General features: G+C 44.9%; 1 protein-coding gene across 1 annotated transcript; it reads left to right on the top strand.

Moving 5' to 3' along the window:
* The first annotated feature begins 5,508 nt into the window (after window positions 1-5,508).
* Window positions 5,509-25,917, top strand: LOC136778517 (uncharacterized). Its single transcript, XM_066735445.1, has 3 exons — window positions 5,509-6,539; window positions 12,731-13,218; window positions 17,595-25,917. Exons 1-3 carry the CDS (start codon window positions 6,401-6,403, stop codon window positions 17,775-17,777), a joined length of 810 nt encoding a protein of 269 aa, XP_066591542.1. The 5' UTR covers window positions 5,509-6,400; the 3' UTR covers window positions 17,778-25,917.
* The last annotated feature ends 927 nt before the right edge of the window (window positions 25,918-26,844 follow it).

A 26,844-nucleotide genomic window follows, 5' to 3' on the forward strand; every position in this document is an offset into this window, starting at 1 on the left:
TGGCATGACGATATAATAGCATCGCGAATTATCATAAGGTGCAGATATATTACGAGGAGTTGCGTATAGCGTGCGGTAAGAGAGCGACTCGGTCTCTGGACTCGGACTCGATTTGGTGAGTCAGTCTCTGTAGGACTTATTTTCTCCCTCTCTCCCCTCTCACTCTTTCTCTTTATCCCTATGGACCTGCGCTATTCGCGCGGGATCCACCAATGGTTTCGTATTCCGCCCAATCCCATGCAGAGCCCAAAGCTCATCGTGCAGGTCGGTTGCCGAGCGTAAACCTGTTCTTTACAAAAAAAGAACAAAAAATCAGGTGATTCATCTGACTTCTGACTAACCTACCTGATATTTCGCTGAATACTTCCCAAGCCTTTCGCTCTTGATGAGTCAATGCTCAGACAGCGGCCTGGTGGACAAACAATCTTCTGCATCGACCTACTTTATTTTCACGCGGCCAGGAAGAGAATTATTCATGAGCGTGATTTTTTCGAGATGTCGGAAACTGTCGCTTTTCCAATTCAAATGCAAAATTTGTCTCCTTCCCGATGATTAATTTTCAAACTAACGCGAGGATGCGCATATATATATATATATATATATATATATATACATTAGAGGATGTAGATATAAAAACAAAGGCAATTTGTAGATACGAATTAGGCATCACGCGAACCCTGCAGAATTATAACGGGACGAGCGAAGGAGGGTAGGGGACAAAAATAGAATTGCGAGATAGGAGTCGCGATCGTGATAGGAATTTTTATTGGTCACGTTGATCTTACGCGTTTGCGTGTTGTGGTGCGGGCTATTGCTGTTTTCTCTCCCCCTCCCCCAACAATGCGAGATTGTCAAAGTTAATGAGTGTGGACATTGTCGTGGAATGTTGGAAAATTGAGGAGGGGGAGGGAGAGAGAACAAACCTAACGAAATCGTGCAGCGGGGGGATATTATTATGTAAATACGCGTATCTGAGTCATCTCCTCGGATTTATCCTCCAATCGTAGACGAGATCGTGATCCTGGGAGATTTCGATTGGTCGAAAGGCTCGACGGGCATTTTGCCCCCGATGGACTATTGGACACCGCTGGATTTATCGGACCAAACAATAAAGCACTCTTAAAACACGCTCGCTATATCTTTTGAAACTTTAATTTTCCTTCCTGTATCCGATGAGTATCACGCGCAAAGTCACAATCTCACCGTGAACATCTCGGCTTCCTAACCGAAATAAACAAGTCAACTGAAACGTGGTTTTGGAATTACCGGGTTTCTCGTAAATTTAGGTCTCGGACACTCGTACTGCGTCTACTAGCTCGCTCAATGTCATATCGAGGTTTACACTGAAAAACTACTGATACGTTGAAGCTTCTGCAGGAACAAGCGCTTATCTGTGGTAAGTCCGTAATATCTCTGTTTATTATGTTTTATACTTCACACACGCGCGTTTTACGTGTCCGATTACTCGGATTTATAACGGAGTTATATCGCGAAAAAATAGTTGATTTTCAATCAACAGGAAGGAGGGAGAAGGTCGGAGATGCTTTGTTTCGAGAAACAATCATGATTCTGCTGTTTTATTTTCCTTAAATCTACGTCGTCGTTTGAGTTTGGAGAACCGCAAAAGATGCTCAGGAATTAAACCGCGAGAATCCGACAAGCTACCAGCCACATCCGCAAACTCCCTCGCGTTACGCGTATATACCTCTTGTTCCTTTTCCACGGAGCCTCGTAGTTTCCAGTGTGGATCTTTCTTTTCGTTGGTAAAAGCATCATTAATGAGCGATAAATCTCGAGCTGGCGTTAAATGCTTGACGGACCACTGCGCTGTATTTTACTAAAATACTACGTCGTCGCTACTCCTGCGATCAATTTTAAAAGGATTGAATATCTTTGAAAGTTTACTTTTCACTTTTATCACGAGTCGTTCTTATCTCTGACAAACGGTAAATAGCTGATTTACCGCTGTATAGCACCAGTTCGTCGTTTTTCTCCAATGCTAACAATTTGGATCTATTTCTGTCCACTCTCTCTCTCTCTCTCTCTCTCTCTCTCTCTCTCTCTCTCTCTCTCTCTCTCTCTCTCTCTCTCTCCCTCCCTCCCTTGATGCTGTGTAAAGAGAGACTGAAAATATTTTACCTGTTAATTGAAATAATGTTGCCTGTAAATAAAACACTTCCAGTTTAACCATAGAGATAATTGAAGCGAAGAGCGTGTATTAACAATACGTATACAGGTATGTTTATTTAAAATTGAATAACCACGAAACTTTTTCCCGATATACAGAATTCCAGAGTATATTTTTCAGAGAGCGCTGATTTGCTTTTCATCCATATAATTCTTGTACCAATACGCATAACGTTATTTGACCATGTAAATATTTCTAGTTTTTAAATTGATAACCTCCTCGATAAAAGGGTATATTTGCGAAATGTGAAATCGCGTATAGCGGCGCAAACTTGGTTCGACGAACTCATGGGAAGGTCTATATATTCCAATGACTCGATAAAAATGTTTAAAAAGCGTGGTAAGGTACATAAAATAAACTGCGTTCGAAAAACACGAATTTTTCACTTATATCTCGCGAATATCATAAAAGAATCTTTGATATTTTTCTCGCTTTGTCCCACCAGTTAATTCTATTCAGCGTTTATTTATTCGAGACTCGGTAGCTTCGTTTCTTTGGGCAGAAGTCTATATGTGGATCAACGTATAAGCCGCGCGTGTATGCACGAGGAAGAATAAGATAAAGGCATTCCAAATAGAAATACAGAGTCACGTACGGTGGACCATTGAAGCTTTGTACCCTCGATACAATTTGCGCACTCTTTTGACTGGCGTGGAGGTTAATAGATCTGGAACACCACGAGGGCTCGATTAGATATTCAGGCGAGCTAATCAATTGCGTATACATGCCTATATACATATATATATATAGCACTTAGGATCCTCGGTCCCTCTATTTTTTTTTTTTTTTCCAGTGAGAAAAAAGGAGTTAGGGATTAATCTCGAAGAGAGGAGGAACTGTAAGGTGTAATGTAGTAGAGAGTATGGAGTAAAAGGGCTGTTGTGCTGAACCGGTGACCAGCGTATTCGCCCACGCGACCACGGTGGTCGTTCTAAAAATAAAGAGAGGCTGCTCTCGACGCGCATGGTGCTACCGGTTTTAAATCTTGCCGCTACCGTGCAGCGAGCGACCGAGGCAAACGATGCAAAACTCCCGGGCTAAATAAAGCAACGGTGTGGACCCCCCCCCCCCCTCTCTCTCTCTCTCTCTCTCTCAGCCGTTTTCTTTCATTTTGTCTCCCCCCTCCCCATCTTCTCCTCTTCCAACTTTCTCCCCCTCCCAATGGGGGTGACGTTCTCGCAGCTCCCGGGCTAACATAAGCCCAGGCAGGCTCGATCGTTAACCGAATTGATCGCCGTGCAGCACTTGCACGAAAATGTCCAAGTGTCCAACACCGAGATTCCGAATTGCCGCTTCCAAAGACCGTCGAGACGATCGTTAAAGGAGTTTGCAGATTGTGCCCGATAACGGACGTCTTTCCAAACGCGAGACGTAATTTACTCAGAGTTTTACGTTCATCTAACTTTATTATTCTACCTATATACTTTAATCGAGTCAAATCTCTCACAAATGATGCAAAATGAAGAGATAGATCCACGAGAGTACAGCCGAAAATTTGCTAATATCGCGAATCTCGCCTCGGAGACGTTATCCTCTCGGAGATTCATAAAGCACGGTTATATCGAGGCCTGCGATTGCTCGGGGAAAAGTCATTGAAAAATTCTCTTAATTAAATAGATTTTCGAGAGACAGGAACTTGAGCGATCGAGCAAATTATTTCTCTCGTATTATTTCCTTGTCTTCGACTCCCTCGGTCAAGCATCCAGTGGCAATGTTTCGCTATTCAATCCAAACTTCGATCGTCTTTCTCGTTATAATATACTCAGCATCGAGTTAACACGCGGCTTTTTCTTATCCTATCGCATCTTCTCTCACGAGGACTCGTATCTCTCGGTAATCACAGCAGAAGCTATATATGTACGTATGTCCGTATTAAATTTCAATTAAAAAAAGAAAATACAGCTACGTAGATTTTCTTTAAATCCGAAATCGAATATAATCGTCGTATTATTTTGGTGAAAGATGAAGAAGAAGAATACTCGTGGCGTTGCGCAAGTGCAGGCCGGACGCTATAACGCGTGCCAGCTACCCCCGAGGAGTCGCACTGGCGCAAACTACGCAGTTACGTTCGAGTGTCTCGTTGTCGTGTCATACGTGCCTTCGCAAACACTCGGAGAGAGCTCGGACGGAGGTGCATGCGGGCGACGGGTAAGCGAGCGAGCGAGCGTGCAGGCACAAGCAGCCAAGAGAGCGATCGCGCGCGCGAGAAATGCCCACTCTACGCTCTACTCTGGCCTGCCCTGGCCTGCCCTGCCCTGCCTTGCCCTAGCCTGTTCACTCGTTCTCTCGCTCGCTCCTTCGTTTCCCTCTAAACTCCTCTCCCCTCACTCTTACCCCCTCTCCTCGCTCCTCTCCACACTTCAACACGCTCCTCTCACTCACGCTCCTTCCCTATTAAATTCTAATAACCCATTCTTTCCCGCTCCGTCCCTCTTTCACTTTACTGTTACACGAGTCCCGCCGCAGCCACACGCGCAAATCTATGCACGCAGCGACTGAGAATCGCGCGCTCGCTCACCTCCCGCAGGTTAACAATCATGCAAGAACCATTCTCGATCGTGCCGAGAGATCGCGAACGGTCGCGTAAATCGACGCGAGGGAAATTGAAGGATGTTTCTGCATCCCCCTCCCCTTTACCCCCGATAGTCGACTTGATTTCGGTGGTTTAGGGTCCTACCCGCTCGTAACTGGCAAATTTACAGCGTTAAGAGAGTAGTACGGGGAACGCGCGTCGACGATCGTGGAGAGTGAGAATAGTGTAGAGAAAGAGAGAGAGAGGGGGGGGGGATGGGTGTACGGCCGCACGACGCACCAATACACGCGAGGGAAAGGTATAATACGCGGGACAACGCACCCATACCACGCGAAGGGTGTCGTTCTCTTGTGCACACACATAAAATAGCGGGCAGCGTGTCGTGTCCCTATAACAAGAGAAAGGGAGGGATGAAGAGGGGGATGGAAGGGGCCGGGGTGAGCGTGCAGCGAGTGCGCGCGCAGTTTCTTCCCCCTTCCTCTTCCGCTTCCCTTCTTCTTGCGCTTGTGTGCCGTTGCTGGTGGTGGTGGTGGTGTTGCTGCTGCTTGATCGGACGAGGGGAGGGGAGGGATGAACAGGGGAGGGGAGTCTCTCTCTTGCCGCCGCCACCGCCGCCGCCGCCCGCCGCCGCCGCCGCCGCCACAAGCGAACCGTGCAGATAGAGTCCCCAACGAAAGCACAGAATCATTACCACAGCAGACCTCGAGGAGTACAGACGCGTTTCTCGTGATAGACGCTCAGTCGAGATCTCGTGCTAACGCGCGCGCCTTTTTCTCTCTCCCTCTCTCTTTCTCTCATATATACAACTATATATATATACATATATATATATATATTATTCAACAGTGCTTCTTCCAAGAAACTCTCGCGTGTGATATTCGCGCTCCTCGTGTATTCACCGTTCACCAACTGCCACATGCTACTTTGTCGCGAGACTCTTGTTTTTTTTTACATTAATAGACACGTGGAGTGGAGTGGCGTGACGTGAATTCTCACGTGTCGTGGTCCGACGAACAGAGAGTTTTGGTTTATATCTACTGTACGGAAATTAGCACCGACGAAGGGATCGAGGAAGAAGACACCTCGGATCGTCCCTCCGCCTCCTCGGCGAACGTCGAGCCGATTCGCGTAAGTTTTGGCGCGAATCTCGCCACGACACCCTGGCGAGACATTAGGATCGTCCGAGAGATTTCGACGATTCTGCCTCGAGGCCTCGCTACCCTCACCTATGGAAAGCGAGCCGTTCGAGGATCCACCACCTCGTCATTCGCGCCGTCAAATTTGAGCGGAGAGGATCTGGAGTGAGAGGAGCACCACGCTCTCTCGTCGCTCTCTTGTTCCTTACTTCGAGATCGTTAGAAAAATTCAAAAATCAAAACTAGCTCGGTGCTCGCTCCCTCGCTCGTTGGTGCTATAGATCATCGGTAGCACGTGTCAACCTCGTGGGACTCGAGTTTTTCGTCGGATCTGCCAACAGTTTTTCACGTCGTCGCAATTTACAGACGCACGATAGTAGCGATAGATTCTGTTTTCTCAGTGGCGTTCGAAGACGTTTTCTTCTCGTTGAAGAAGAGGAAGAAGAAGAAAAGGGAGAGATAGATCGTTCTCGTGTGTCAGTGGATCATCGAAGGACATTAATTTCGTTTTAGTGTTTCGCTTCGTGTGATCTCACTGCAAACATGGCAATACCATTCGCGCTGCCCTCCGAGGACGAAACCGATACTCAGACTCAGCAGCTGGAGCAGCTCATGCTTGATCTCTACGCAGCTCTGCAACAGGTCCTACGGAGCAGGACTTCGCAGTATTCGTCCAGAAATCGTAAGTTTCTCACCATTTTATTTTTCTCCTCATAATCATAACACTCCTCGACATGTTTCATATTTCTCTACGGGAGAAACTTGTCGCTTTCATCATTCCATCGTTCTCCATATCAACCAATTATAACCTCCACCGCCTTTTCCACTCGCTGCGAGTTTGATCAAATATTCGGCTATTTCCGAGGTTCGCTGTTTGCCAATGACAACCACTCGCTATGCAATAATGATTTCTCTCTTAACTCTGTTTGCTCGGCCGATTGATTCGTCGAATTTATCAAACGCGAGACTGAATACTCGCAAATTGTGTACTCAAATGCCTTCAATTTGACTCAACTGTCAAATTGACGCGAGTGTTGGGGCAGCGAAAGAGTTATCGCGTTACGGAGCGAGCGCGTGTAATACGCGGGCGTTACATCGATCGAATAGGTGTTCTGTGAAAGTGCAACACGTGGTTGTTCCCAATGACGACTCGTACGACGTGCTTTCCGTTCTAGACGACTCAACGTTTTTCCTCTCATCTCATTTCAAGCGTATATAATTTTCTTCCGGATGACCGCTCTGAATCCTTCGAGTAAAAACACACGAGTGCAATGTGTCATAACCAGCAGACGTTTGTTCTTCAATCGAGACGCGTAAAATTGACGCGAAAAGAAAGTTCTCTGTGACATGAAATTGAGAAAAATGATGATTTCGCAATATTGCAAAAGTGACGATCCAGTGGCGTTAACCTGACAGGTCGTTGTCCTGTGTGGGCAACCTGAGTCATAGCTGAAAAATTTGACCGGTTCATGGTCCACGTCGCGCGGATCGTCGTACGATCATATCGGGAGGATATAAGACGAAAGTTGGAGAAACTGAGTGAAATTTTGGTCCCCCCACTGAATATTGCTCGCGTATCTGCGTCACTCGTAACCTTTCCACACCTACTGAGACTGTTCGTTGACGTACGTGGCCTTTATCCATTGGACGATCTTTCCGATGCCAGTAGAATCGTATATAAAATCTATACGCGAGACACTCTCCAATAAGCTCGAATCATCAAAGTGCAGGATTAAAAGTGTTTTCACAGGTTATCGGAGTACATTACAATGTAATTGTATATCGATGAATATTCGTGCGTATATATATATATATATATATATACATATGGATGATATATTAATGGTGCGATAAGGATCGTTGCGATAAAAGTCGCGGTGCGAAGGGGAATTTATGATAGGGCATGATCCGATAGGCTCGGAGCTCGAAGCGAGAATTTTTCAGTGCAGTGTGCTGCGCGTGCAGCGTGGGCGTAGAACTCTTAGCACGGCAGACGATGTCCAGCCGTGACCCTGGCCCTGAGCAGTCTCTCTCGCGTAGTCGACGGAAAAGACGATCAGTAAAGTGGAGTACGCTGCTGCACGCTAGCTCGATCGCTCACTCGCTTTCTTACTCGCTCTCTCGCTGGCTGACTCGTGCACTTACTAACTTACTTACTTATACGTATTGCTCGGCTGCCAGCAGCGAGCCGAGCGGAAAGCGAAAAAACGGTAGAGTGGCAATTTAGCAAAAGGGAGAGAAAGAGAGAATTGGCTGAAAAAAGAATAAAGTAGAAGTAGAGGCAACGAATCGGAGGGAAATATAATAAAAGTGAGGAAATTGGAGTTAATTTGGAGAGGGGGTAGGAAAATAAAATTAGGAGAATAAGCAATTTCATGCTTTTACATTGTTTCGAGAGGCTTAATCGATAATGCTTCTCAATTACGTTAATATATACAAGCACTAAATCTTTGATAACCATAAAATAGCTTTCTTACGATATCGTTTTTGCACAGTATGGTAATACTCGATTTCTCCCATGGCAATAAATTGAAGGCACATTTTCTCGACGATACTATCCAAACTGATATAAAGTTATTCAAATTGAGCAAAAATAGGTTGCTTCGATTTCGATTTGAATTTTTCGGGAGGGAGAATGGGAACAGGTTTGGCATCGATTTGGCTTCAATTTACGCGCCTTTGTTTTCTCGCTAGAAAACGATTGCGCGCGGAGGTCAACAGCCACGCACGCAGCCACACTGTGGTTTCGCGCGAGAAGATGCACATTTCGCTATGCTGCACGCTGCACGGAGCGCGCGGTTGCGTCAGTTCGGGGATTCGATATTTATAGAAACAGCTGTGACCAGCCTAGGGACCAACTTGCGCCTTCCTATATAGCACATCGCGCGCGAGATAGCTCGTACCCTTTCTTTCGTACCGCTCGCTGCTGCACAACGATCCGTCTATAAAACACACCGCGCCAAATAATCCCTGCATCGCGACTCTTGGTTCGCAGGCGAAAGAAAAAATTCGAAACTCGTTAATACGAAATCCCAATCTGTTTCACGCGTTAATTAATCCTCGCTGTACCGACAATTATCGATTCCGTCGTACGCCAATAAGGAATAGAGATCATCGTGCATCGGCAATTGTGCAATGATATAATAACTCCTTTGATTCGATCGGGGATGGTACACCGTACTCTACACACACACACACACACATGCGCGCGCGCGCGCGCGGCAAATTAAGCTCCGTATCATCGATCACTCTATATACCAATGGTTATTGCTTAGTTGAACGTAAATCTTCTCCAAGGTAGAGTGCATCTTGAGTTATTCTAGACACCCTCCTGAATATTCATCCTCCCGACTATTATTCCCTTCTGTGCGGACTGCTCTTCGTTGATTTAGTCGAACGAAACGACCCACGTTTTTACAGTCCCTCAAACACGTGATTAATGAATAGCCTGGTGTAGCAAGATTCTCCAGCGGCCCGTGAAATTTGCCGCGCAGAGTCGAGAAATCTTTCCGATTAGCGAGAATGTCGCGCTATATTTATCGAGATTCGTCATCGGAATATCGTAGGACCAAAAGCGTGGCTGACTCGCGTACGGTACGAGAGCGACGAAGAACAACCGGAGGAGGAGGAGGAAGAAGAGGAAGAAAAAGTTACTTTCGCGCACATGCAGCTTCTTCTAGCAAACAAAACGTCACTCACCGCGACAAACGGACAGACGGACCCTAAATCGGGCTCGGTACAGGCGTTTACGTAAGAAATGCCAACGAGTAACGCTGCGCTATAACGAAGGGTACGTAATTTCGTAGAGAATAAATGTTTCCAAACTGTACAAAGGAGGAGAGGAACGAGAGAGGGAGAGAGAGAGAGAGAAGGGGGTTTTATTCGATTCCGGGGAAACGCGTCCTGGGCGTACACGTGTTATTTATTCCGTTCCATATTCGCGAGAGAAAGAGAGTCAGAGGCAGCAGTGTTTCGAGGAAGAGAGCTCGGACTGCTAATTCGTGGAATCGATTTCCGTTGGCGCGCGCGCGAAACCACGAGGAAACTAGTTCGATTGTTAGGAGCCAGTTATACGGAATAGCGTAATGGCTAGATCCCCCCGCACCCGCGCGCGAAGATCCATAGATCTCTCGGAGCGTCGAGGGCCACATCGAGCAGTGCAAAAGAGCATCGAGGAAGGAGAAGGTTTTGCCACTGGGAGGTGTCCACGAGGGAGGGAGAATAAGGGAGGAGGCGATACGGCTGCTTGGTTTGCCTAGTGGATCGGTGTGGGGCTCGTGCTGGTAATCGGCGAATAACGGCGAGAGCGATTTAGTCCTGGCGGAGGAAATGAGTGCTCATTGGGGCGGTGATAGGTCGATGCGGTCTACGATATAGCAGCAGCGTGGAATTGCGATTTCAATTATTAATGACGGGCTTGAAACGACAAAGCCCTTACTACTGCGGGAGCACGGGAGTACTATATATATATACTGCTCGCTCTCTGCTACTGGCTCCAACAACCTCGACCACCGCTGCAAGATGGTGGTGCGGTGGTAAGTAGGAACGCGGCGCGGCGAAGAGGAGAGTAGGCTAAGCGCGTGCAGCATGGGGCATTACCAGCGGTTCTTCGTCAGCGGGAGGGGGGGGGGAGTCTCTCCCTCTCTCTCCATGTAACGGGATAACCGTGAGGGTCGCGCCGTAATCGCGCGTGACGCAACTTTGTTGTTCCATCTATTTTCTATTGTCTCGCGATCGCGACGCGCTAATGGAACTCGCGGTAATTAAAGTGGAACTTTACTGCCGCTGAGATCGATGAACCGATAACGCGCCGAGTCGCGTGCAATTATCGATTTACGAGAGATGGATTGCGAGATCCAGCGTCGTATTTCTTCATCTCCCCCCGCCCCCCCCCCCCCTACATTCTATTTTGGAGTCCTCCGCAAAAGCCAGAATCCGTGCGAAGGTGTGGCAAGGGTTGGCTGAAAAACCGAGGCGAAACACGGCCCCTGTTCAATGACGCGTGAACGGAGAAAGTTGCGTGTCGATTTTACGAGTCTATCGAGTCGTTTTATTGAAACGGTTAACGAGATCGCCGGTGCACGGTGCACGGTGCACCGCTGATAATTGCCAGCTTCGACAAATTCCCGGCTATTTTGAATTTTCGGAACAGCGTCCGCCAAAGCAGCTTACAATTTTTTCCCCTTTTTATTTCGTCGCACCTATCAGCTCGGACCAGGCGCCGCGAGTCTCTCGCTCTTGATTTATCATCGCGCGTTCGTTATCGGCGTTCCCTTGAAAGTTCGTCAGGCCTGTAAATAGCAACGGGAGAGGAACAAAGAATAATAATTATTAGGTGCGCGCGCGCGCGCGCGAGAGTGAAGCGACGCACTCGGCTCTATCTCGATTGTTTCCGTGTAACAGCGCAATATCAACGACAAAGGACATTGGTATTATACTATCGCGCGAGTTGCATTGCACAGTGTCGTATGTGTGTGTATATATATATATATATATATAGCGATTATTATTATATACTATACAGCACGGAACGTATACACATATATATATATATATACAGAGGCATCGAATCTGACTGGTGAAACGACCATGACGCGGATGCGGGATGACGCATATCGCGCGAGAGCCATTCCACGCCGCGTCTGCATCGTTGTTCCGCAAAACTGGCAAAAGCTAGCTGGCTAGCGCGCGTGATAAAAAAGAAGTGCGCGGCAGAGTGCATCAGCGTGGGCTAGCAGCTCGCGTTGCTGCCACGTCGACCTTGAGAGGGGTTCTTTGTGCAGTGTGGAGCATGCTGGCTCGCGCGCCTTCCACATGTATATATAGTATATATACAGTCTCGGTGCATAAACTAGCGTAGCACGTTGCATTTACGTAGAAAGGGCGCACCATGTGACTCACGTGCGCGCATATGTCTGCTGCTCGCTGTACTCCCTTACGGGGAGAGAGGGGGAGGGGAGGGGGAGAGCCCTCCTCCCACCTTCTCTACCCTTTTCCTCGTATTTTGCCAGAGTTTATTTCTCCCCCCCCCCCTTTTTCTTCAACAGCTATACATTTTACGAACACACGCAAAAGTGGCCGATGCGGGTGTCGGCCACGTGCGCGTTGCACTTTTTGCTACGAGCCTCAGCCAAGGCAATCGCTGCTATGCTTTTACCTATAGATGTGTCCGACTCGGGGTAGCCTGCTACGTATGTTTCTATATATATATATATATATGTATGTATGTATGTATGCTGCATGCAAAACGTGCATCGGATTACGTCGCTCGGAAAAAGAAATCGTGTCTCGTCGCGCTCGAGATGGATGAATGATCTATCGAGACGCGTGGAGAGGAGAAATCTCGTTTTCGTCGTGTTTGAGAGATTTCTGGTAAATGTTTGCAAGAGTGGCAATAGAGGTAGAGAGCGCGAGATACGGTGAGAGGGACGAAGAAGCGTCGAGGTGGACGCGTGCCGCGCTCGCGCGTTCCTCGAGTGAAAGAGCTGGATGGTGCACGGACGGTTACTCGAAATGTCAAGGATGCAACCACAATGCCGGCCGCAGGCGAGCAATCGGGCAACCAAGGAGAATCGCCGTGTGTTTCGTCGTCACGCGTGGTCCCGCACAACGCAGTAACCTCTTCTCTTCTTCTTCTTCTTCTTCTTCTTTCTTAATCGACCACTCAAACTTTTCCTCGCTTTTCCTATGTATATATGTATATGTATACTCACTTTCATTTTCCATCGTGTCACCCGACAAGATTATTTGACCTTTCGAATAACCGAATCATTATTCACTTTTTATTATACATGTGTGTATACGCGTGCATTTGTATACATATATAGGATTAAAAGAGAAGATGTACTGAGGAAAAAACTCGCGTGCTTTCAGATCGCGTTCCACGGCGTTCCGGGGATGGACTTGGCTCGAGAGAACATCCGGTGGTGCTGTTGGATCAGGACCTCGCGAGGCTTCCACTTCCGGATCTGGTGCTCTCGGCGGTGGAGCAGCTACCAGCCAGTCCACAAGTTACCGTGTCCGCCCCCAGCAGTCCCACGAGAGACGCCGCCTTCCAATTTCCGGAATACAGCGACCTGACCGTCGGTGGAGGTGGCACGATGCGCGAGACAGAGTTGATCGATACGGATTTGGGCACGGTGACTCAGGATGGACCGGTGCCAAGTCCCAGGCCGCGACCTCGAAGACGCAGATTGACCTCCGAGGGAGCATCCACGGAGAAGCACCGTCAACTCCGTTGCACCGGTATATCATGCTGCGCTCATCATCGGCTCAATCAGGCATTGCGACAGTCTCAGTGGGCCAACGTCGGCGACAACCTAAGAAACATCGCGGATGACCTGCAGGCCTGCAAGACAAAGGTCAGTTTACGCCGGATTATAATAACAATAACGTCTCGCGCCAATCCTCTCCGCCTTATTCCCGGAGACTCTGCTTTTAAAATATTGATAATTATGGCCTGGCTCGTCCGAGTTATTACCAGTGTTTTTACCGTTAGCATTGTTACCAAAGGGTGTTTTACTCGAAGCGTTTACGACGTTGCCAAAGGACAGGTGTAAAACGACCGAGCGTAAAAATTCTGCATTACGCGAGAGAGCGTGTGTAGGGGGCAGGGAAAGGAGGGGGGGGGGGATTGACGCTTTTCACTCTAGAATGCGCAATTCCGCTTTGCGAAAAACTGCCACACACGCGCTTTTTATTCGACATAAAGATACCCTTCACCTCGTACGCGTGCATTATAAAATCTCAAGTCCTTTGAAATTCGTTATACCGTCCCCTGCTGAATTGTCCGGCGAGCTTTTATTCCTCCGTATTGGCTCACTATTCTTCTATTTACCGCCTCCACCCGCAACTTCTCATCTAAATTTAATGATACTTCTACCGAGTAACCTCACGCCTTTGATAAGAATCTCATCGAGACAATAGTTTAATAGCGCTCGGAGAGCTACGACGCGCTCCGATGTTTCTTCGTCGAACGAGGAGCCGGAGATAGCGAGTTTAATTATATTGGGCGAGACTCCGCTCTCGTCCTCTGGGCACGATAAATTTCCTCTTGCCACAGTCAAGACGTCTAGTATTGCTATACCCCCTCCCCACCTCTGCTCAATGAGTAGGAAACCACGAGTATTTGATCGAAATGCTGACCCTAATCTTCGCGCTTGATCAAATATGTATCATCGCTATATACCTAGAATGTGTGTATATATATATATATATATATATACCTCTGGAAAGAAATATTTCATCAACTATATATTCGTTCGCTCCAGCCTCTGTCTCGATTCATTCCCGGAAATAATGAGACGAAGCAGACTAGATAAAGAATCTAATTATCAGTCATTAATACGATAATCGGAAAAGGGGAGAACGGAAGCGTGAAATTGAAAAAAAAATCTTACAAGGCTCTGGTCTCCCTCCCTCATCGTTCTCGCCGACGCTCCAGTGGAAAGCGTCAATTTGCGAGATAATTCGGAAGTTGATTGTTTCATCCATTCTTGTCCGCTTGGCCTCTATTCCGCGCTCGCTCTGTTCAACAATAATCTTGAGTTGGAAATCTTGTACGGGCGAGGACTGTTTTAAAGCGAGGCATATAATTGATGTTTCCCCATTGCACGAGGAAGAGGAGGGGAGGGGGGGCGGTTATCGACGCAACGACGGAGATGAGACGTCGGCGCGGGTGTGCATCTCTGCTTCAGCTTCGGCTTTACATATGCATGGAGAGTAAGCGAGCGTGTAACGACTAAGTGGGCACATCCCCTTACGCGAAAGTTAAGTGGCCATGTTAGCACGGGCCGTGGCTACGTCCCGAGGAAATTAACTTGAATTATCTCGCGCAATCGGTTCTCATTTCTCTCTCTCTCTCTCTCTCTCTTTCTTTCTTTCCTCGCCAGTGATTTTTATTCCCGGAAAACCCACAATGCAGTCGTAATTATTCCCTAATACGTATATGTACGTGTATACACGAGCGCACTCGACTTTGAGACAGCCACACACGGCTCGCTCGCCGTGGGAGCGTGCGGACGAGGAAAGGAGGAGAGGAGTATTTGCAAAAGTATTAATGAGGTTGGGCGTGCAACGAAATACAGTTAGTCGTGATTTCGCGTTGACCGATATTCCGTAAGAAAATAATATTGGCTGTCTATCGATTCCGCGTAGCGAATTCGTTTTCTCGATGGTCTCGCGAGCATCGCACAACTAGCTCCGACCGCAACTTCTGTTTTCCATTGGGTTTTTCTTGGGTCCGCGCGAAACTGCCGAGGCGATTGGCCGTTTCCACGGCAAACCGCGCAATTACGTTGCACAATAATCTACTACGGTGTGCGCGCGGACGGGCAACGTTGCTGCACACGGTGCACCGTGCACCGCCTGCCGCCTCTATAAGAGTCTGTTGCATGGCAGTTTTGCCGCTGCTGAGTGCTGCTGCCTCTGGCTGCACGACTCTCAAATGTTCCTGCTCACTGCCGTCGCTTACCGACTCACCGTGCAACGCGCGCCTGTACCGATGGCTCGCTCGCTCGCCCGTTTCTTTCCTTACCCATTCGCACGTAGCCTCCTGCTAGAGCTCCCCCCCCTCCAAATCACGCGTTCGCGCGCGACCGTCGAAGAAAAACATCGGAGAACCAGCGAGCCACGTTTATTTATCGCTACCATCGCACTGTCTCCGCGCACGCAGCTGGCTTTATCTCTCTTCGAGGGGATAATACTAATACATATATATATATATATATACTTATCAGTATTTGCTCTATCCTAGCTAGAGATTTGTTCCATTATTTTTTTATCCATTTCTAATTTCAGATCACTGTATGAAATAATGTATATATAGATAGAGTTGCTGTATTCCGTTCTTTGTGCGTTCTGAAACTCCTCGCAAGAACGAGTCAATTCTCAACGTGACTATATTTTCAGGAACTTTTGCCTTTTCCAATTTCATTTTGCCGTAGCTTGAAAAATTTGCGTAATTGAGCAGTGCAGAAATAGCAGCTGCCGTAGAGTTGTTTTATGATGAGATTTGACTCTCGGTGATCAATAGTCGAGGCGGAGCGGACGTTGTTTTCAATAATGTTAGTGCCTGGATGGTCGGTAATCATTGTTATTAAATCGCGGTAATAGGAACGACAAGGCAAAGAGCAAGTGTGCACGGGTTTCTCGATCGGTAGGACGTTCGGACGGACGGACGGGCGTTTTCGAGCGAACATTCTCTTCCGGGCCGCGGGCAATAAACTTGCCTACTACGGCGTGCGTTAGGAGAGAGAAAGTCCCTTACTTCACAATCAGCTGTATCCGACTTGAGTCGAGTTCCTCGAATGCACAGGTGCAGCGCGCGAGCATCGTTCGCCAAAGCGCATTAAGCGTTAACGAGCCATCGGGCATCAACTCGGTTTCTTTTCTCTCTCTCTCTCTCTCTCTCTCTCTCTCTCTTCACACTGACCCTTTCTTATCCATGGAAAATTAAAGGAAAAGGTATAGCTTTGCGTTATTTACCTCGAAGAAAAATCCTGATTGAACCTGCGCTACTATTCGTAGCACACACTCGCTGGAAAATCATGCTATCTCCTAATCGTTTCTTTTCTCTCATTATTCCGTCTCTCTCTCTCTCTCTCTCTCTCTCTCTCTCTCTCTCTCTCGAATCCTCCGCCGAAGAATTGGCAGTGCCAGTGCATAAGCCGTCCGTAAATTGAGTTTCTATACAGTTTTCATACGATTCCATCACCATGAAAGATTAAGAGGAAGACGAACGGAGAAGGAATCGGAGGAGATGAGGAGCTTTCTTGTCTCGCGAAGAACAATTCGATGGATGGGTATATAGCGCGGGATAAAAGGGACACTATTAATTGACAAGGAGGAATCCTACGGGACCCCTTGGTCCAGCAATAATTCTCTCTTAATGTGCCAGGCTCCTTCCTTTCACCCTCGCGTTCTTCCACGCCCGCGATAATCTCTTCTCTCGCACGCTGCGAAACCCAATGTTTTTCCTCGCCACGTCCATGTCTTATATATGCCTGTGTATAGGCGCATTGTACACACGCGTTGTTTGCAACGCACGTGCGTGTACTTTAGCCGAGGGCAGTGTCTGTCTATATAGGATCGACTCCTACGATGACCCGATATTATAGAGCCCATAAAGGCAGCCGTCCCTTTCGCTCCATCTCCTCGACTTCTTATTCACTCGCCCACCTACCCCTTGGAGCGCGTTTCTCATTGCTCGCCCGGTCCAGCCAGTGAATTAAGATGAAATGGGAATCGGAAGTCGCGATGAGATCTCGCATAGTCCATGTAACGATCATGAAGAGGAAAGAAAAAATAGAGGAGACCGTGCTATTTAATATTCCTCGCAGACTCAAATATTTCAACTCTATATCTATACAGTATAATGTTGAATCGATGGATTACAAGAATGGAATAATGATTTGCACCGATGAAAAAAGAGTCGAAGATTGATTCGTTCCATTTGTGCTTGGTTCCCTCGCGTTGTAATAACGACTTAGCGAAGGATACTCGTACCGGATCAACTGCGACTCGCCATCCAATTAGGATACTTCCAATTAGGAAACTCTTACCTTCCTCCCTTTGCTCTTGACACTAAAGACAGATCGCCTTTGGCGATTCTTCCCAATTCCTCCTGCGATACAGTCTTATCGAGCTATATCTTTTTAAGAATTAGGAAATAATTAGACGTCTTGTTAAATGGGCAGATTAAAAATACAAAGGTTTTTGTTTTCTTTCTGCGTTACAGGATGCCGAGCTAGAGAAGCCGAGACTACCACTGCTGGGCTCGGGTTTCACCAGTGCAAACAGCAACTCGACATCCTCGACGGACGGCATCCTCTCGTCGCTGATCCCAGCACCGCTTCGAGAAACATTATGGACAACGGTGGCCATTTACCTCGGTTGGAGACTGGTGTCCCACCTGCGATAGAGTCGCGAGGATTTTTGCGCTTTATCGAACCACGGTGCACCCCGCAACGGTCCCCAGCACTGCACTAGCTACAGCAATAGCAGCGACGAGAAAATCCTCGCCAGCTGCGCCAGCGACTCGCAGCAGGACCTCGGCAAGAGCTCCGATCTTTCGTGTGATTTGTATTTTCCAATTTTTGTATTTTATGCCGGCTGCTCAAGCATGCGTAATCATCTTGGCCAATTGATTTCTTGCATCCACCAGGGGCCCGTGCTCTCTCGGCCTCTCGCACGCTTCTTTCTCCTTCCCCTCTTCGTCTCTCTATTGTTCGTTCGATATCGAAGCTAGATCTTACCCCGAGGAAAGGGAAAAGAAAAAATAAATTAATGTAAAAATACTATATAATCCAATGGATAATATTTTCGTGTATTTTTGGGGATTTCTTTTGAACGAACGGAACGATTGAATAATGCTTCAAACGTCCAACGCGTGGACCACGTTCGATCGGCTGAAATTCGCACGGGATCGCTGATATTTTTGTGGGACCGAGCGAGCATCGGTTGGATTGGATTAGACAATTGGATATAATGAGCGAGAGAGGGGAAAGAGCGTGTACGTGTACGAGTGCGTCTGTATGGGAGTGCGAGAGTGTGCGCGTGGCACAGACGAAGGTGGAAAATATATATGATTCTGGCAGAGGTATTATATATGCCCGAAGATATAGAATTTAAAGAGAGGGTAGCAGAGAGTAATAAGAGGAGGAAGAACGAGATCCAAAGAGGACTTAACCGAATAATCAAACGATGATCTCATTACAGATAGATACAGAGAATTAAGTAAGGTAATGCGATTGCAAGGGTGAGAAAGAGAGAGAGAGAGAGAGAGAGAGATAGAAATAGGGAACGATAGTAAAAGTGAGTTAAAAATAGAAATAAAACGTAGTGTATATACTGTGGTATGCTACGTACGTAGATTTTTCTCTCTCCGACTCGCTGTTTCGCTGTGATTGTGTAGAAAATTCGAGGTGGCCCGTGCTCGAGAGCCCGTTGACGAGTAAAAGAGAGAAACAGAGAGATAAACGGGTACTCGATCCGAGGGCTTTCCCGGCTTCGACTCAACGAGAAAACCGCCATTTACCACAACCACTGCCACCTTATTATTAATGACGCGATGCTCGAAAAGACACACCTATGCGCAATTTTCTTCTTTTTAATTTTTCTTCTGTAAGTATATGATATAATTATATACGAGAAAATATTGAAAATATATATATATATACATAATATACATATATAAAGAGTCAGAAAAGTATTTGAGTGTGTTCCGAATATCCGAGATAAGATCGGTAGACTCAAGCGCGTAACGAAGTTATATTGTATTATATATATATATTATAGATGATCTAATTAAAGTAATAAAATTTCAGTAATAAGTCGACGTAAATAATTAAAGTAGATAATTGATAGGTCGAGGATCGCAGCATCATGAATTGGCTAGCTGCGACTCCCGTGGACAGTTTTCAAATGATCTCCGGTAGCTTAGCTCTTAGTGGGGGTGAGGGGGCTGTTCGATAATTCATCCAGGACGCCTTTTCTCGCACCTCGAAAGGGACTCGGGACTCTCTCTCTCTCTCTCTCTCTCTCTCTCTCTCTCTCCTCTCTCTCTCCTCTCTCCTCTCTCCTCTCTCCTCTCTCTCTACTCTACTCTATTTTTTACGCGTCCCGCTCCCCCAAGTGCACACCCTCCTCCTTTCTTCATAACTTTCTTATACTTTATCCCTTAGCATGCGTACGATAATCTCCCCATTTCTTATCACTCGCATCTCCCTACTCCCTTGTATTTTTCCAATCAATCTCTGACGATCTCGTTTATATATCTGTTATTTTTTATTATTATTACTCTTATAAATATTACTATACTAAGTTCCATTCCTCGCTTCTTCTTTGCTCCGGTGTCTTTTCAATTTTTCCTTTTGATTCTCTCTCTCTCTCTCTCTCTCTTTCACTCTTTCACTCTTTATTGCTCACTGATTCGTTCTCTTACTCCAAAACCTCTCACTGTCTCTCAGTCTGTCATTAATGATCTCGAATTTAGCGAGTCTATAGGTATTATGATATTATTTGTATCCGCGCAGCAGTCCAGGCGTCTCAAATATTGAGCTCTTTGAAACGTATATGAAAACATCCAGCAAAAGGGTCTTTCGTCGAAGGTGAGAATTTATCGATTTGTTTTTTTTTGTTTGCTTCTTGTCGAGATCCTATCGATCGAAGATCGACGATCGTCAATGATTTTATTGGACATTTTTCTGCTCTCTCGTAACACGAATCACCTTTTGCCCTGGTTTTTCTACTGACGTTCGCGACTTGTTCCGTCAAAGTATTCCACAGTATGTAGAAAAGATAGTATTTATTTATAGAGGATACAGTTTTTCTAACGTCTTATTCCGCGTGAAACACGCAATGTCTTTTTTTACGTGATAATGCACGTAATTATATATATATATATATATATATATATACTGCCATTTGTCCCACTGCGCGTTTAAAGTAAGGCATCTTGTGCAAAGTCAATACCGTCAATGTCAGAAAAACTTAAGCAAACCTTTCTAAAGAAAGCATAAACTATTCCGGAAACACTTTATTGATTAAAAAGAAACTCTTGTAGAAAGAGAGGAATATCAAAGTGAAATATAGCATATGTATATCTTGTAGCTTTATGCGATGCAGTTGCTATGCGATGCAATGCATTTTGTATAAGTCAATTTCCCAAAGAGATTTTTTTTTTTTTTTTTGAGGAATGACAAAATTTTATTGACGCAACATAGAATGTATATGTAATATTGATATTTTTAACACGTGACAAAATGTTCTACTATATTACCTTCTGCATAGAAATCTTTTATACTATTATACTACGGTAGAAATTCACTCTCGTGAAATTTGTCCTAGATACATCTCTTTTTCAAAAACGATTACACTCGAGAAAAGAATCAACATATATGTATGTATATATAAAAATCAATACTGACTAATTCAGCTGGATCAAGTAACCCGAAAAATGGTCGTTCGATAAATTTAACATTCCGCACCAATGTGAGTGAGTAAGATCATTGGCCCCAATCAATTTTTGTACACCATATGCAAGGGAATGAAATTAATACTGAAGAGTCAGACGATATATAGAGGAAGAAGGAAATAACAAGGCCGCAGTGTGCCGTTAGAGATCTCGCAGGTTTCCTGCACACAACATCGTTTTGTATACTTTACACCCTTTTTACTTTCGTTCGGTTAATTAACATTTGCCAGGAGCGATGTAAGACCCGGTGCAGATGCATTTTATGTAGCGTTAGTCAGTCATGTTCGCGATACAATTATTATAAATTACAATGTATTTAATGGAGGACACGCACACACGCGCGTATATTTATATATACATACATAGAATAACAATATATGTATATAAGATGTATACTATATATACATATATTTAAAACGAAAGTGGGAAAGGGAGCATCGAGAAAGAGAATCATAAATATGTTTTGAGGCAAAGGGGCGTATTTAGAGAAAGTATAAACGGTAATGTTAATCGAAGGTGGTCTTTTCGAGATCGACGATGATCGATATAGTTCGAGAGGACGTGAATGGTGGAACATAAGCTGTAACTGTGACTATGTGGATCATGGGGGACAGGCTGTCCATATTTTTCACTTATTCTGATTAAATTTGTTGCTACGCGAAAAGCGCCAATCTTTTATCTTTTCTTTTCGATGCGAAGTATTTGGCATGGCTTCCCTAACTCATTGTCTCGGAGGAAGAAAGAAAATTTTGAACCGTCTTGTGTGTGCACATTCGCCACAATAATAATTATAGCAGCCTAAAATTAATGAGAATAAAATTGAAAGAGAAAAGCAGCCCGCCCACCCGAGATCCCCGCGCGTCAAAGCGTCACTGTGATCTCGTAATTATTAATAAAATATCTGATTATTATAACGAATAATTATATTAAATATTGTATAACCTTCAGCCTCCCTCGCCTGGCTCCCCCGTGGTCCCGGTAAGAGGATAAATCCACGCTCCTTACATATATTCCTGCCATTTACCCCTCAGCCCATCCTCCCCCTCCTAGATATCCCGCGTGTCCCGAGGAACCCTAAATCCACGCAGAAACGCTCGAATGTACTCGTACTTGCCGCTGCGTCTCTCCGTTAGTTTATTCAGCCTGTTTTTATTATTTTTATTATTATGATTTTTTATTTGTTCCGTTTCTTTTGTTTTTCGTTCGCGTGTATGTATTAGTTTTTAATAGCTTACGCATTTAGCATTATCTTTCAAATGATCTCCAGGGGGCGTCGATTGTTAGGCGAGTTTACCTGCCAATGCCTTTCGTTCGTTGATTCTCCGTTATGTTGTTCTGCTCATTATTAATTAGCAGCGAATACTCGAGCAATGTTACGCGAGCTCTCGGATATATAAATAATGGTAGTTTAGCCATCCTTGACTGTGGAACAAACGGCATTGGCGCTCACCGTGCGCACCTCAATTAAGTAAAGAAAAAGAGAGAAGCATATATTATTGTATATAAATAATATATATTTATATATATGTATTATATATATAAAAATATATTTCACGCGAGAAATGACGTTGTTAACGATTGTGACTCGGTAACTCCTAGGTTGACCACAACGAACGACGAGAATGATATATCGCTGCGTTTTTCTCACACTCGCCAGTCATCGCTAATCACCATATAAAAAATCACCTTTATCATGATCTTTGTTGACTCTCCGAACGTCCAGCAGTGTAGCGACGATCGACTAGTCTAGCTCGATTTTAACCCTATTATAATTTCATGAGATTGATTTTTCGCTAATGTCGACGACCAAGCAGATATTTTCTATACGCATGAGATTAGATTTTCCAAGCTTTTTGTATTATACATAAATATAAATGTCTGTCATTCGCTAAGGGCACAGATTTGTAATCGACGCACGCATCGATGAACAATCAAAGGATTAAACTTGGCGAGCAAACACACTTTTCTTTCCTTCGTCTCGTGTCTCTCGCATTAATTGACGCGAGCCTGCGAGTTACCCGCAATCCTTTGTTTCTCATCGGAGGAACGTCGTAAAAACCAACTTTTTGTAAGATTTTTCTACCAATAATAATAAATTACCATGTAGGAGACTTTGATCTTTTCGCCAGTATTCTAATCGAGGCCGTGTTCCTTGCGCACGATACGAAACATTGGGTTTTTTAAGAAATTCATGATTTTTAACACTTTTTGCTATATATATATATATATATATATATATGTGTGTGTGTATACGCCCAGCCAAATGTGAAATTTTTAATCAGTCGAGAAAGAGGCGGAGGAATTTTGTCGAAAAGATTCATGATATCGAGAAGGTCGAACATCGAACTGTTCCGCAGGATGTGTGATCGATCGCCCAACGAAGCTGTTGAGTTGCTCAGATTAAGTTTGCCATAAATAACTGTTGTACGTCCTTCGAATACAGTATAGATTACTCGTGTCTATATATAGACTAAGTAGAGAATTTCCGTAAATATTCTCCGCTGCTAATACAGTAAGGTGCCAACCTCTTCTCACGCTTTTTCGTTCTTTTATATTTTTCTTTTTCGGAACGAAAAGCGATGATGACACACATACACACACACACACACACACACATTCGTAGCATTTCACACGATTCGCGATTAGCCATTGTTCCTCGTACGATCGTCCAGTTTAGATTTGTCTCAAACTGTTGTTCGAGATGTATAAATATATGCTATGCATGATATATGCAAGAGTAGAGGGAGTAAAAAAGAGAGATTTTGTAATAATATAAAACAGTGGCTAATGGTTTAGAAAAAGAATTAAAATAAAGAGAAAAAGTTTTTTGAAACACAGCACGTAGAGAGGGGGAGTAAGAGTAAGAGTAAGAATAAGAGTATAAGAGAGAGAGAAAGAGAGTGAGAGTGAGAGTGGTGAGTTATAACCATTCCGATAAAAATGTCGGCGATCTCGATCGTTTGTATATTCCATTTTTTAATAACGAGAAGCTCGTAACTCGTAAAATGCCTATAAAATGCGTTACCTGTAGCCAAATGTCCCGTGGACCATATAGACCGCCGCCGCGCGATCTATACGTATTGATCGAGATGAGGTATGAAAATTGGAGCCGCGACATATGGGAGAAAGAAAAATGTGAAAAAGTTGTGCGAGTGAGGAGGTGGTTTTTTAACGGAAATTTTCGAGTTTTCGGCGAGATGGGTGCAGTTTTGCTTGCGTGTGCGTGTATATGCGTCGTGTACCTCCGAGATCGCTACCGAGAAGCTCGCAATTGCCTTGTGATAAAGTCTGGACTTTTGAATAGCGCGCCAGGCTCCACGAGCTTGCGCGCGATCGACCAACGACAAGAAAATCACGATAAAACGAAAAACAGCTCTGTAGTATACGTATATACGAAGGTAGAAATATTAACGTGTCCTGTCGTAAGAAAATTTTGTCCAGCCGACCAATCCAAAGAAACGACCAAATAATGTTGAGAGAAAAGATATGCGAGCTTTTTTCACACGCGATCCTCGGGGGACCAATATGAGATACCCTTCTTTCTTTGTAGCCTGGGGCGCGCGAATCAGCGTCCTCTTTCTTTCCGTTTTCTTTCTTCTATCGGCCCTGTAGGAACGCGAACACGATTAGACGGAAGATCGGTACGGCGCGGTGGTGATGCGTGTGATGTATTTAACAGAAGATATCGTAACTTTATAAAAGACCAGAACGCGCGCGCGGATGTCAACGAAGGAGAGCGGCACTCTGTTGATTCATTCATTTTTGTTTTTGTTTTTTCACTTTTATACCGCATACCTATTATATTATTTCTTTTTTATTTTTATTATTATTATTAATATTATTACTCGTATATCTCTCTCATTTCTCCATCGTCCCGCGGAAAAGCTCAAGCCAATTGTTTCGAGAACTTTTCCCGCATCGATGTAACAATGTATCTATTATATTAGAAGCTCGCCGGACTCGCTCGAACAAATTTTCATCGATGTGCGCGAGAAAATAAAGCGGGGAGATTCGAGAGCGTGCAGGAAAATTCGTTGGCTCTCTCGAGCATTTATTTCCACCGGCAACGCTAATAAAAGTGGCAATTTCGAGCGAGTCCCGCGAGGTAAATAGGATAGAGCTTCTTCTTCCTTCAACTTGTTGCGCTTTCTTTCTTACTTTATTTTTTGCACATTTCTCTTTCCTTTCGTTCCCAGTCGCGGTTAATTTTGTTTCCTTTCTGTGTCTTTACGAACGTTCGGCTTCGGGAGGCCCTGTCTTTACCAGCTCCTAGCTATATAGGGCGGCTATAAGAAACGAGTGAGAAAGAAAGAGAAAAGGGTAGATTGTAAAATTATTGTCTTTCTGCTTTGGAAGGGCCGAAAGAGATTTTCCAAGGAAGAAATATCGCGCGTGGCGCGGAGCTTGGCGAGTTCAGAGCACCCGGACCAAAATATACGATGCTGTGTTATATTTTAAGTCACTACAGACCATATACGTTATTGATGCTTTTGATTTTAGTTTATGACAATTTTTCATGTTATTAATTTTATTGATTATGGTTTTAAGTACTACGCGAATATGTATTATTATTATTATATATTGAAATCTTACAAAAAAATTGATTATCGCATCCGATTTATTATTATATCATATTCTATTCTATTATTATTATTATTATTATTATTCAAACTACGATTATTATTACTGCTATTATTATTATTAAAGTATAATTATGACGTTTTATAAGCTTAACACTGCGTAATTAACATGACTTATCGATTGATCCTTACTTTAATAATGAATTTATATTGTACTCGCGTCCGCTGCTCGACCTTCCGTCGAGGTTGCGCCGCCGGAAAGCAGGTGAAAATTATTGGCTCAAAGTTGGCGGGGAGGGTGGTGGCTTCCTCGAGGCAGGGAGCTCGCGCGATGGGACGAGACATCTCTCCGCTACCCGCATGTCTTTCATTGTACAGATTTTTTCACTTTTATATAGTTATCTATATATATCGTAACGTTACGCAACAACGATTGCGCCGGCAACACTATCGTTGGCCGTATTATTATTGTACTTGATTTTTTTATCGAATAAATGTGAACACGCCGAAGCATGACAATATCTGCAATTTATTTTTCAATCGCCCTCCTCCCCCCTCCCTCCCCCTCTCTCTCTCTCTCTCTCTCTCTCTCTCTCTCTCTCCAGCTCCTCGTCGATGATCTTTCGAAAATATCGATTATTCCGCAATGTGCTAGCAGGACCTCGTGTTGTGTGCATGTATACGTCGGAGGAATTAGCGAAGGCGGAATGGACGATGATGGCCAGTAATTAGAATATAATGAGAGCAAGGTGGAGAGAGGTAGGTATTGGGCGAGGAAGATGCTTGGCGTTGCAGTTAGCGGAGCAGCAGCAGTGCACAACAGCCAGCACCGGTATCAAATGGGGTTACGTGGATTTGATACGCTATTTAGAATCACTCCCTAATGGCTTTCCTGAGACGCACCACCTGCGAAGCTCATTACTAAGGGATGCAACCGCAAACCAATCGAGCGAGATATCAATTCTATCCATAGGATGGACCGAAACTAACGCGAACCGCAAGACGTATCTACCAAGCTGATTCCAGATTAGGCTATACACTGGCCAATTGTTTGGCAGTATGAACGATGCATTATGCATGGTCCTCGTGTGGCTTCGTATCTGTCTCTCTCTCTCTCTCTCTCTCTCACACACACACACACACACACATACACGACTACCATATAGTGCAACCTACGAAAATCTGGGAGGGGGAAAAAGAATGAAGGGAGCAGCACAGAAAAAAAAATAGAACTTAAAGGCAACGTTGATTCATGGTTCAGCACGTTTCCCGATTAGAACGTGCTCGTTCCACAGCACTCTATACTCGACTCACGAGCGCCTTTCGAGAAAACACTTTTAGGGACAAAGACTCGAATTTATATATACGTACATGTGTTCCAAAAGACGCAATACAGATATCGATCCTCGTGTCAACTCGATATTTCAAATTTC

Source organism: Prorops nasuta, unplaced genomic scaffold, assembly GCF_024137725.1.
Source record: "Prorops nasuta isolate Cenicafe-Biocafe unplaced genomic scaffold, Cenicafe_Pnas_1.2 PNAS00014, whole genome shotgun sequence".
Taxonomy (NCBI): domain Eukaryota; kingdom Metazoa; phylum Arthropoda; class Insecta; order Hymenoptera; family Bethylidae; genus Prorops; species Prorops nasuta.